Genomic DNA, 12661 nt, shown 5'->3' on the forward strand with positions numbered 1-12661 from the left:
ATTTTATCACATACAAAAAAGGATTTTATATCGTTACTGCTCCCGTGGAGGGGTTGGGTTTTGTTTAAGGTTGATTTTTTCTATCAAATTTTACAAGAGTTTAAAATTTGTTTCACAAATGTTAGATTCATTCCTCACAATTACTTTATGTTTTTTTTTATACGAATCGTGTAAATTCATTATTTCAACAGATCTTGGCCATCTTTTTTTCCCAGTAACAGGCGTTTCGTCCTGTTCCGTACACGTGGGCTAGCATATTCGAACGATAACGGATGGATAACGTTTTATACGCTCCTACGCAGCCACCAAGTAATTTTTGTTTTTGCAGTGTTTGAGAAGCTAAAGTTTTGATTTTTATGCTTCCACTCCAGCACTTATATCTGTTAACTAAAACGAGGATTAAAAGAAAGACCGTACAGTGAACTGTTGATTTGCAGTTCCAGCTTCCGTCTGCCGTGTAGCATTGCGTACTACAATCTCTTCTATCACGTCCTCCGGAGATGCTTACGAAACCTGTACAACATTGCCATTATCGTTATTTGATCTAGTTCCGCCTAAAACGAGACATTCATGTTTTGATGGCTTACCTTGTCTGCGCTTGATTCTTTCCTTACGTGACCTGTACCAATTTTTAAAACATTCAAAAATCTTTGCTAATGTATACAAACCCCTCATGGGTATTTCGTAAGTCAAATATAGTACCGACAATTCGTTCATCAACTAAGCGGAAGAAGTTCCTTCAACGGAAGTGACCGATTTGGGAGCAATAGTGGGTGGTAAAAAGGCCCTCCCCGAAGCGGGGATCGCATGTTCAATTAAAAACGTTTTTCCTAGAAACAAAGCCAAAAACTAAACTATGTACGCACTATGTTGCTTGTAAAGACGTAAGTTGACTTGTCAGTAAGGCACCGTTAGATTTTTGTTTGTCTTAAATTTTGTCGGACCATTGCCCTCCGTTCCGCGTTTGCCTCTAGCGGCACCGCCGGGTCTTCAGATCCTACAATTGGGTATGAAAAAAGGCAACAAAATGTACTACCTTTACTGCCGTACCGTGCCGGTCAGCAGCGGGATCCTCGCTTTGATCCTCGGTAACCCTCGGTGGCCCTTGAGCATGTGAGCTCCGGGAGGAGTATTCCTGCGGACAACTAGTCGTACACACGGGCTAGCTGTAGTGTACACTAAGTGGAGCGTTTAATTGGCAATTGTGTGATATCTTCGGTGGAGCGTGCAACATTTCTATTTTACGTTTAATTCAGCATGGATACTGCACGACCGTTGTGCTTTCGAAGTATGAAAATGTGGAATGGAATCAAGAGTGGCACACGTACGACACCATCGCTTTCTGGCGTGTGTGTGCTTCCTTAGAGTATGTGTCATTTTTCTACGGTACCGGCTCCCGTGAGTACCGTGAGCCATGTTTAACAATCATGTCTTAAGCTATTGGAAATGTTAAAATAACTGTGGAGAGCCCGTTTTAGGCGTCGTATATGTACAAACACGAACAACATCTTTCTACCACTTCGGCTTACGGTAAATGTCTTACGAGCGATTTAACTAACTTTGGCTTGCATCATTTCACTCTGCTGTTACGTTTTTTCTCTCCCCCATTAATCGTTAACATGCATCATTTGTCCTGTTCGGGTTTACTTATAGTACATGTTATAGAGGGGATTTTTCCATTCCACATCTCACAGTTGCCGGCATGGAATTGTGCCAATTTTCCTACGCACATCGTTCCCCCCTTTTTCCGACTGTCTGGTTAAACACAACTGTTGCCTTTGGCAAAGAACGTTTGATTGAATGAAGGTGGGAAAACCAACTCGTGCACGATTCGATTTGGGCATTTTCTCCACCACTTCTGCTTATCATAGGTGCGCCTAGGGACGCGTGCCACGGGGGCTTTTTTTTCGCTATTCTAATAACCCATCCATTCAGCTACGGAGGAATGGGAAATCGATTTCTCTAGTTTACAAACTCGTTGCATGTCATTTCGCTAAAGTAGTTGCCTAGCGGCGAGTCGACGGCATGGTCGGAATAGGACGACGATTCGTAGTACGACGGATGGAAGGTAGTTCCTATCTGGAGGTTGTACCCGGTGCTTGTAGCCCCGACACCCTCGTACGTATCCCCTGGAGCCGTTGCCGAAGGATCCCAGGGTTGCGGGCTGAGCGTGTCGACATCGGACTCGTACGAGTTGAGCGATTCCATTACTAGCTGCTGCATCGTACCATGGGGCTGCTGAGCGGGCACTTGCTGGGACGTTGGTCCTTGCTGTTGCTGCTGTCGCTGCTGTTGATGGTGCCGATGCTGATCCGCGTGTTGCTGGTGATGCAACGCATGATGGTGTGGTGGGCTGTTGTCCGCAGCCGCCGGGCTACTGTTGAAGAACACCTCGGAAAATTTGCCAATTTCGGTCGAGCCAAAAGCCTGCTGGAAGCCGGGCAGTGGTGTAACGTTCTACAAGAGAAAGGGAAAACATTATTTCCGTTACCACCAGAGCTGTGGGGCTGACAGCAAACTCTTGTTCAAGGATAATAGCATGACAAGCGCCCGCCAAAGAAAACAGGAGCCTGAGCTGCGCTCTGCCAAATCGATACGTTTATAAATAGTGAAGAATTTTCCCGCACGTACTTTGTTTTCCACGGGCGGTGTCGGTGGAGCACCGTTTGCTTGCTTCTCCCTGTTTTCGATGGATGATTTCGGTTCTTTCGATTGCTTGCTGCTGGCCGTCTGCTTTTTCGTACGTCTGCCCGAACCTGCTGGCCTACTGGGAGACGCCGTTGCGGTGGAGTCCAACTCGTTGCTTTCCTATAATGGGGTAATGGGCAGGATGTTATAAAAAAATATCTAATTTTGCAGAACATACAAACCTTTCTGTTGCCAGTTGTATCCTTCGCTTTCGATCCATTGGCAGCGGATTGTTTTCTCATTCTGCTTGGCATTTGTTCATCTTCAGGCCAGCATAAATTCTGTAGATTCATGGAAATTACAAAAAATAATAATAGCAAAGCATCATATGAAACTTTTTTACGCGCAAGAAATTTCATTAACTCTAGGCTCTTGGCGATGAATCTCGAATATCAAACGAATAAAATCGTAGACGAACGGTGAGGGAGAGAAAAGTATTTCCATCATATCCATCATAGCTCATGCCCATACAGGTGTGTATAATAAGCGGGATCGCTCTTGAACAAATCAACAAGTGGTTTTTGGCATTCAAATTAAATCCATCTATATCTGTATACAAACAAGCTCATCCGAGGTGGAAAATAGATGGGGAGAGCCAAATATTCCACGAGTTAACCAAGTGAGAGGAAACGACCGCAACCGTGAGCGATAGAATTTCATGGGCTGATGCACTAGCGTGAGCGAATGGACGAAATTTTCCCCTCAGCTCTCCGTGTTTATTATCGGCACGCTCGCAACGATGCTTCTCACTCCCGTTTGGCCTTAACATAGTTCTTCCGAGCAATTTTTTTTGCCTTAAATTTCGACGGCTTATATACTAGCCCGGCACGCAAGCATTTGAAACGCATTCGCTCCCTTAATTACATTGCGACACGCATCGATCGGAAAGGGAAGGGCCAGAGGAATTGCAACGCGTTTTTTAACGATGGGCGCGAGTTTTCCCGCCTCGCCTGAGGGAAACTCGTGCAGCTTAGCCAATCGATCGTTTGTGGGCCCAAGAAGTGTTAGATCGATTTATTGCTTGAACTCAAATTTAGGTTAAATTTAAATCAAAATGTAACTAACTAAAAGATTTGTGCTTCGGACTCATGCTGGGAAACCCCAAACCGGCGGGAAATGAATGAGAGCATGCCGTGTGGATCTGCAACGGTTGAAATAATTCGTGCGTTTACATGTAATTCGTGTTGCATACAATTGGGCGCAGGTTTCAGACAGAGTTCATTGAAGGTGGATAAATATGGATGAACACTGAGATCATTTCCAGTGTTCAAAGCTTTTCCACGATTGTCGTGAATGTGTTCACTCAAGATTGAAAGGATTTATTTTTTGGGAGTATATTTCATGACAAGCATGGCATATATGCTATATTTCCTGTAACTGGCATCTTTGAGCTACAGAGCCACGCAGTACCCAAAAAAGGCTACAGCTTAACAAGTTGCCACGCTTTCGTTTGCGTCGCAAAATACACGCCGTGTGCAATGAAGTAAAACGCCCAGTCAGAGGCGATCGATTGAGATGTTGTAGATGAGAATAAAGACGTTATCCCGGGGCCAATCCTTTCCAACGGCACGAGCCCCAGCGGTTTCGATACAAAAATTGCACGCAGGACGTGACGCGCGCTACATAGCGATGCGTCCGGCAAGGATGCGGAGCCCGCGAATAGGCGTGTATGTAAGCATGCTGGCTGGCCGGGGCCATACATGGGCGAGAACCTACGCCGAAACCTACGCACGCAGTCTGCTCGATCGATCCGTGCCTGCAGAAGACTTGCGCCTGGATCGACCCGAGTGTGCTCGGGATTGGAAGGTGATTACTGTAGCGATGGGCCCGAAACCCCACCAAAAGACCCTCCCACTGTTCCTTCGCACCACGCAGCCTTCCGCAGCCTACTGGCAACGTACTGCGGAAAAGCAACATGCCACCACCAACACCAGCGCGGGCGCGTACAAACAAACGGAAAAAAGACAACTTTTCGCGATGGTCCGTCCACACGGACACGCTGACGCGCAAGGCGCCCCACCGAAAGCTCCGGCATCCGGTGTTGGCAGGCCTGGCCCCACCGTCCGTCCGCCCGTCGTCTTCACGCTTCCCTTTCGGGTCCGTCTTCCTGGTTGCCTGTCTGTACCGGTAGCGCCGCGCGTCCTAGCATGTGGAAGCACGCTTGGCCCATTTTTACTGCGCAGGATCGATAACGATTCACCGATCCGTTGATATGCGTGAAAGTATGCGTGTGTGTGAATAAGAGAGAGAGAGAGAGAGAGAGAGAGAGAAAGAGAGAGCGAGAGGGTTTGATGAAGGAAAAGGATGGATCACATCCTCTGGGCACGGAACGGAAGCACAGGCGAAACACAGAGAAAAAGAAAAAACACACTTCGCATCTCAAAGAGCGGAAAATAAGTTAAAGGATTTTCCCGCCAGCTCGCTTTCTCTCTACCGATACTGGGGATTCCGTACCATCCTGATAGGGATGTAGTGGTAGTGCCTTGGCGTCGTTGCCATGGAAGCTTCGCCGGTTCGGTGGTATCGTTCTCATTCCCTCTTTGGTGACACCGAGCGGGAACGTTGAGTACATAAGGGATGCACTTCCGGCCATGCGACCGGAGCGAGCGTTCATGATCCTTCTGCGGGTGTGGAAGCGCCACCACATACCTGTACCGTGCTCGGGGAAGGCAATGAGTAACCACACACACCTTTGAAAGCACGCCTTTCATCCCACATATCTGCAGATGAGCGGCCAAAAAGAAAGCAGAGAAAGGGGTGTTTTCCGGGAAAAACGACGCCCAACTCCCGCACGAATCGATGGTGGGACCCAGCCGTTCGCGTTTCGGCGCCATGTGGTGCGAAACCGCACCGTGTTTGCCTTCCGACCGGGAGCAGGAGGCGTTTAATCGATCATGAGCTGCGAATTCGAATATCGATCAACCGACGGCTTTGGGTAGGGTTTGGTCTCCGTGCGTGACCGGGAAAGTAGACGCCACGCGAATCGAGTTGATTGGTGGAGCGAGTTTTCCCGGCTGATATTGAGTGGTCGTTCCGCGTCAGTTTTAAAGCTACAAGGGCTGGCAGGACGCACCAGCAGGCGCCAACATCACTCACCCACCATCGCGCCGTTAAACGAATTATTGGGCGAAATGTTCATTTCCCTTCGAAATACCCATCCCAGCCGAGTTTCAGCGTCTCGACTTGTTGAAAATAAATCAATATTTGACAACGCTCCTCGGGAATGGGCCAGAGAGCTGTCCCCTGGCGGGATTGGTGCGAACGAAAAGCGTGAAAATAAAAATGCAACCCCAGCGCAAGAAGAGTGCCGATGGAAAACCAAACAAAAGAAACGAACACGAAAAGGAAAACAGAGAAAAAACAACCACAAATGCACCCACCGAGCTGCATCCCGTGGCATTTACGGGCCGGTATATACTTACTGTAAGTGCATCCAGTGATTTCATCCTCGTTGCTGGTGCAGTTGCAACGCCACCTCCACCTAATGCTGCGTTCGCCGTCGTCCCTGTTGGGCTGCTGGTTCGGCTGCTCCGGTGCAGCTTGCGCTCCTTGGGCTTTCGCATGCGGGTGGTGGTGTCCTTTGTGCCGTGGGTAAACTCTGTCGTGTCCCGGGACACGTTGGCAACATGGATCCATGGGCCAGCGACGAATAAGATGGAAAGCAGCAGAAGAGAAAAAAAAAACTCCATTTTAATGAACGACGCGAGGCCCCCGGTTGGGGTGTTGGGGTGGGCCGAGTTTTCGGCGAGCATAGGGAGTGGTGAATGGGTTCCGTGGGCGCGTGGGCGTTCGATGTACATAGGCAAGCCTTTTACCTACGGTTTGGCGTTTTGCAGCGGGACATTGGACGCCCCCGAGAGTACATAGTACATTGGGGGAAGATTTGGTCGAAATCGAGAAATAAAGCTCACCCCATCGCTCGACGGCAACAAGGGTCCTGTGGGCGCGCTTTTGCACTTCAGGTCGATCGATCCGTAAGTAATGCGGCTTTTAAAAAATATGACTCCATCCCGCCCCAGAATTCGGGTGGTCCTTGCGGGCGCATTTGTGGTTTTTTTCCTCATCCGATCGATGTAAAATTATGCAAACTTTCTTGCGCACACACAGGCACAGGCCGGAGCCGGAGTGACCTCCTCGATCGATCGGACGCCCAACTCCGGTCTGGACATTGGCACCGTGGTAATCTAATTGTAGGAAACGGCGTCTCGGTTTCGGGGTCCCAGCGTAGGGCTTCCTCCGATTCCGGTCCGGTGGGCAAATTTCGCCAACTCCGGAAAGAAACGCAGACCATCGAATTCTCGTGGCGTGGCGTTGCCTATTGATTTTTCCCTATTTTTTTTTGTTTCGCCCCTCCTTTTCGAAAACTCCCAGGGTTGCGGTCGCCCATTCGCCCACCCGACCACGGTTGCGTGGCGTGGTGTTGGGCGCTGTGCAAAACAAAAACACCCCAACGCACGTTGGGACAAGGTGTGTTTAAAAAGGCGCTTTTTTTGTTGTCAATTTTTCGAATCTAATGGATGAACCTACCGACTTCCATAATTTATACCCAGCATGGTATAAAAAAGTTTATCAGTAAGCAAACATCTTAGTGTGAGCTTTGGAAGGCACACATTAGACAAAGCAATGAATTTTTAACCGTAAACCTGGATTATTGCAATATTTCTGACTCGAGGGGTTAATTAAAACATATTTTTAAAGGAAAGCTTATCGGTACGAAACTTATCTACGAAAACACACACACAAAATATTTTTGACCACGGTTTGTGTTGAGTTATTCCATAGTCCAGCGCACCGTGAAGCTGCCGATGGAGGCTCCCAGTCGCTCAGAATCTCTCCCGATCCTTGTGCTTATCAAAGTGTATATGTGCTTGCATGTGTGTGTGTGTGTGTGTAGGTGTGCAGGGTCGTCCAAGACCCGCCAAGCCTCTGATTAACTCAAGAGAGAGAGTGAGAGAGAGAGAGAGAGCGCGTCCTGTTGGGCGTACATGGGATCATTTATTCAGGTCCAGCTCCTGCTGCGACGGCCGTTGTGCGCCAGTGTTGCCTTATTTACTACCACCAATACACCCGCGGGTGGTAATGCTATCGATTTTGTGATAGGATCCAGCGGTCCTTCGACACTACCCGATCCTTCCCCTTCCCCCTGGGAAGCTGTCAAAGACGAAGGCGCATTGTTTTCGTGTGTTCCCTCTCACTATCGCGCGCTCTTTCACACGCAATGCGCGCGCTGGCTCCATCGATTGCCGGTTGCCAGCGGTTTCCATGATAACGACGCCCTACCGTGCCCACGCATCCTTGTATTGGTGCAAGGATCCTGGCGCCCAGCCACGTCCTATGTAAGCGCGTGTGCGCGAGTGTGCGTGCCAAAAAAAAAAGCCCCCAGCCCAACAGCCCGGGGAAAAGCCGAGCGTAACCGTACATACCTGTTGCACCGAGCATGGCCACCGCCGTAGGTGTGGGTGTTGCTGTCGTCGGGGCATCCTCCTCCTCCGCCGTGTCCTGACGATTGGCGAGCTGCGGATGCTGGGGGCTTTCACTCGCCGCGCTGAAGGACGCAGGCAGCGACGTGTAATCGGAACCGGGTGAAGAGTAACCATTCGCGGCACCAAAGAGTGACGGCGATGGTGACGGGTGTCCCGCGGAACCCCCACTCACGCCCTCCAGCGAGCTTGCGCCACTAGTGGGCATCCCCCGTTCGGTGTGACTTCCGGTGAAACCCGACTGTGGTGAAGGATATTGAGGTGGCGGTGGTGGAGGCTGCGAATGGTGGTGCGATTTTCCACCCGAATGCTCGTGTGATCCGGGCCCCATTGGGGAGCTCCTGTATGGCGCCAGATGGCCATAGCTGGCAAAGTTCGCGTACTGCTGGTGCTGGTGTTGCTGTTGCTGCTGCTGCTGCTGCTGGTGAGGATCACGGTGAGAAGCGTGATAATACGACTCCCGGGTTGCTCCAAACGGGTGCGATGGATAATGCCGTCCCGGGTACAGGTAACCTCCGGGGTTAGAGGACGAAGAAGTCATCCCCGCATACCCCGAGGGAAGACCAGCGCCACCCCGAGCGTACGGGGATTGCGCCTGGTGGTAGTAGTGGCCATATCCTGTCGCGTACTCACGGTGGTAAGATGGCGAATAGTTACCATAGTAACCGGACGCTTGGTACGCCGCTGGAGTGTGATGATACGCACCGTAATACTTGTCGTAACCCGGGTCAAAACCCGCACCCCCATGGTACCCACCCAACCCAGACCCCGTGGAGCGGAAGTCCGCCCCATACCGACCGGAAGTGGCGATCCCGGGACTGGCCATCGCGTACGGAGACGCACTGCGCAGCATACCGCCCGAATAGGGATAGCAGAAGTTGCCGTTCATCGAATGCTGCCGATAGTCCACGTAATTCGTGCTGCTGCAGCAGTCCATCTTTACCGGGCGCTTGCGTTACGTGCTGCTGACGTGCTGTGGTTGTGTTGCTCGGTTGGCAAAGTGCACTTTCAGGGGCCACCCCGCCCCACCCTCCCAGCCGGGAGTCCGGGACGGATGCGAACGCGTTCTATTTTCGTGGCTCGTCGTGGGCTCGCGTAAGCCAATTACGCACTATTTATAGCCGCCCGGAACGGTTTGCGAGCGTCCGCCGGATGACGACAGCGCGCGGTGGAAGCTTTCTGGAACATGGCGCAGGTTCCTGGGGCAGCATCAGCTGGGGCACGCGATAGAACAGCAGCAGCACATTCGAGGGTGGTGCCCATCGGACAGGGGTTTCTAGGTGTCTCTAGTGCTGGGTGGGACACTGTCACATCGTCCGGTAACGTTCCGGCGGATGTACCGACCAATCCGCCCCACATTGGATGGTGGAACGCTTCACCTTAACACCCGCACAGCAGCCGGTCGCTACACATGCCACTCACCACGTGTGTGTTTTTTCCTGTGTATATTTTATACGCACTATGCACTTTTAATTCGCTGAATGGGATGTTCCTTCGAACAGGGAAACCATTGTCGATCTTTTGTTCAAAGCTTGGGGCTGGAATTCGCTTCGAAACTAAACGCAGCAAAACTTATTCACTCTCGAGTATCGTTCGACGAAGGTTGCAGATCGCTGGAATGTGAGCCTTCCGGTGCAGTTGCTTTTGAAGAACTCATCCACGACACTTTCACCGTTACACGTTTCAGTTCACCGGGCGCGCGAATTTCACGATAGGCCGCGATTGGAAACGTTACCTCATTCGAGTGTTATAATAATGAACCTATTGTTTCAAACGTAAAAATGGCAATCAATCGGATGCTGTTGAAGGTGCTCTTTTTTATATGCTGCAACAAATGGCTTATGCAGCAGAAATATGGCATGCACTTGAATGCCTACGTAAGACGTGCTTTCGGGCTTGGAAGAGCATCAAACACAGAACTGACCCCACCCCACAATCCCGGGTTACACTGGAAAACTCTCAGTTACATTACATTTCGCAGCCACAAGAACATATGTTAGCTACGTTACTTCCCGTCTGATTGGGACGATTTTTCACGCCCATTTCAGATGCTTTATCCCAAAACCACGTCACGCCGTTCGTTTTTCGTACCAAGCGAAGTGCACGGCCCTTTCACAGCCTCACGAGGACCCGAACTGACCTTCATACCGTGCGCTTTGATGACGCATCGTTCGTCCGCGACCGATCGCACACGCGCTCACACACTCGCCGTTCATCTCTCACACTAACGCAACATCGCGTCGCATCGCGTTTTTCCCGCTCCGCCAATATGGTACTAGGTACTAGAAAAAAAAGAAAAAAAACACAGGGTGGCGTTGGCGGGTTGAGGTAGGGAGGAAAAACGGAAGGGTTGTCGGACGGAACTGGCACCCCCGCACGCGTGTCTCTCCCTTTTCGCGCGCGTGTATCGCGACCCAACCCACGACCACGGTAGTGTGAAGCATTTTCACGCGTCCTGTCCGCTGAAAGTTTATCGATTACGGGGTGGCGGTGGGTGGGGGCGGGGGTTGGGAAAGTTATTATGTGCAGCGGCGCACACCCCACGTTTGCTCCATTCACATGTAAAATCCACACCCACCCTGTGCCGAATGCCGCCACCATTTTGTGTTCGTCGCAAACCACCACCGTCGGAGCTTCGTCTGTGTTAGTAGCGGAGATAGTATCGAGGGGGAAGGGGGTGGATAGGGGTTGAAAAAAAAAACACACGGGAGAAAAGCATGCGACGGAAATGTGATGGTAAATTTGTTCCCCCAGACGTCCAAAAAGGAGTCTGTGGATGATCGTGTCCGTAAAGGAGACAGCAGGAAAAAAATTAGCACCCACCCCATACGACAACCACGACGGACGGGGAAGAGAGCAACAGCACCGACGGCCGGTGGTACGAGAGCGGACGAAAGTGCCGAACTTTTCCCGGAGCAGCACACCACGCCACTGATAACGGCACGAAAATCAATTTTCTTACCAAAACCTTCCGCCCAGAACAAACAACAAAAAAACAACGACCAAGCACAATCCGTCCCCGGGAAATGGCGTGCGTTTTGTGCGACGAGTGTGTCCGTTGCGTTGCGTTTTGGATGGCGTAGTTTAAGCGCACACACGCGGGTTTTTGCGTTTATGTTCTGATGGTGGTTCCTTTTTTTCCCGCCCAGATTTGAGTCACCTAATCACTGAAAGCAGCACAATTTCTTCGCATCCGGAAGCACACACAAAAAGCACCCTTAGACGAGACACCAAACCACCAAGCACTTACTTCCGTTCATCCGTTCGTTCGTTGCGAACGTAAACAAAACCGTCTAAAAATTTGCGCCCCGGGGTTGTGCTGAAGATCGCAACCCTTACCCAAACTTCGTTCACTTCAAAGAGGGGGTACGGGCCAGGCTGCGACTGAGAAAATGGACGTTTCGAAAGCCTCACCAGCGTGTGTGTGGCAGCGAACTGGGAAAAAAGTAACCGGGAGCTGCCCCACAAGCCCGTGAGTGGCCCCCCAAAAGAGAGCCCGCAGGATACAAGAGTAAAAATGTACAAAGAAAGAGAAAGAGAGAAAGATAAGTGAGAGAGAACCAGCAAGCGCGAGCTAGGTTCACAGCGAAAGAGAAGCTGTGACGCTCGCGATGTGAAATGAGAGCCTCAACAAAGCAGGGTTGGTTCTTACCGCCTGCTTTGATAGTGTAGCTATTTTTAATTAAGTATGACGACATAGCCCTCCTTTGTTGCAGCTGTATGCTAAATGCAATGCCACCTTGATGTGCTTTATTGGAATTTTTTCTATTTTAATTTATTATTATTATTAAATCTACACATAAATACGGTGTGCGTTGTCGATAGCTGAAAACCCCTGTTACATCCCTGTAATCCCTTTCGTCGGTGATATGAAAAGTACAGCAAAACCAAAAATGCTTGTCTGGAGATCTTCACGTCGGAGTGAGCTTCCATGGATCATAAAATCGTTAGTTTTCTTCTGATCGTGGATCGTCTTCTTTTCGCTGCACATTGCATCGGGCAACTGCGCTTTAGGTGTCGCAGCGCGAAAGATGCATTGCATTTTAGGCATGATGAGTTTGTGACTTTTGAAAACCAAAATCATCACGATTGCGTTACCACGATTCGCATTACCATACGTTACGCAGTAACCTAGCCGGAAAAGCAACAGCAATCTATCACCGAGATCGCTATCACGCTGGTGTAAGGTTTCCTTCCAATACTTCAGCGATGCGTCGAAAATAAAAACCCAACCCCCGACACAATGTGGTCGAATCAAGGGAAAATCCGTGTCGTTCGTTCGGCAGACGGAAATCAGTTTCCAATCAACTCCTCCCCGTCTCGAGCAATGGGGGAAGTAAATTAATCAATGTCCTCTCCACCAGGGACACATCATGACCGAACCAACGCTTTGGTGCTACAGGGCGATCTGTTTGGGTCGAAACGAGTTCGAGTGGATTGCCTTTTCCCGGGTGTCCTTTTCGTTGCCTTCTCATGGCCAAATGCCAGCACCA

General features: G+C 50.2%; 1 protein-coding gene across 1 annotated transcript; it reads right to left on the bottom strand.

Annotated features, from left to right (window-relative positions):
• Nucleotides 1–1962: 1962 nt before the first annotated feature.
• LOC128724623 (atrophin-1) lies at nucleotides 1963–9105 on the bottom strand. Its single transcript, XM_053818346.1, has 5 exons — nucleotides 8112–9105; nucleotides 6111–6286; nucleotides 2871–2969; nucleotides 2632–2808; nucleotides 1963–2457 (listed from the first exon to the last, which is right to left on the bottom strand). The coding sequence occupies exons 1-5, from the start codon at nucleotides 9103–9105 to the stop codon at nucleotides 1963–1965; spliced, it is 1941 nt and encodes a 646-aa protein (XP_053674321.1).
• Between the last annotated feature and the right edge of the window lie 3556 nt (nucleotides 9106–12661).

The sequence above is a fragment of the Anopheles nili genome, chromosome 3 (genome assembly GCF_943737925.1).
Source record: "Anopheles nili chromosome 3, idAnoNiliSN_F5_01, whole genome shotgun sequence".
In the NCBI taxonomy this organism is placed as follows: Eukaryota; Metazoa; Arthropoda; class Insecta; order Diptera; family Culicidae; genus Anopheles; species Anopheles nili.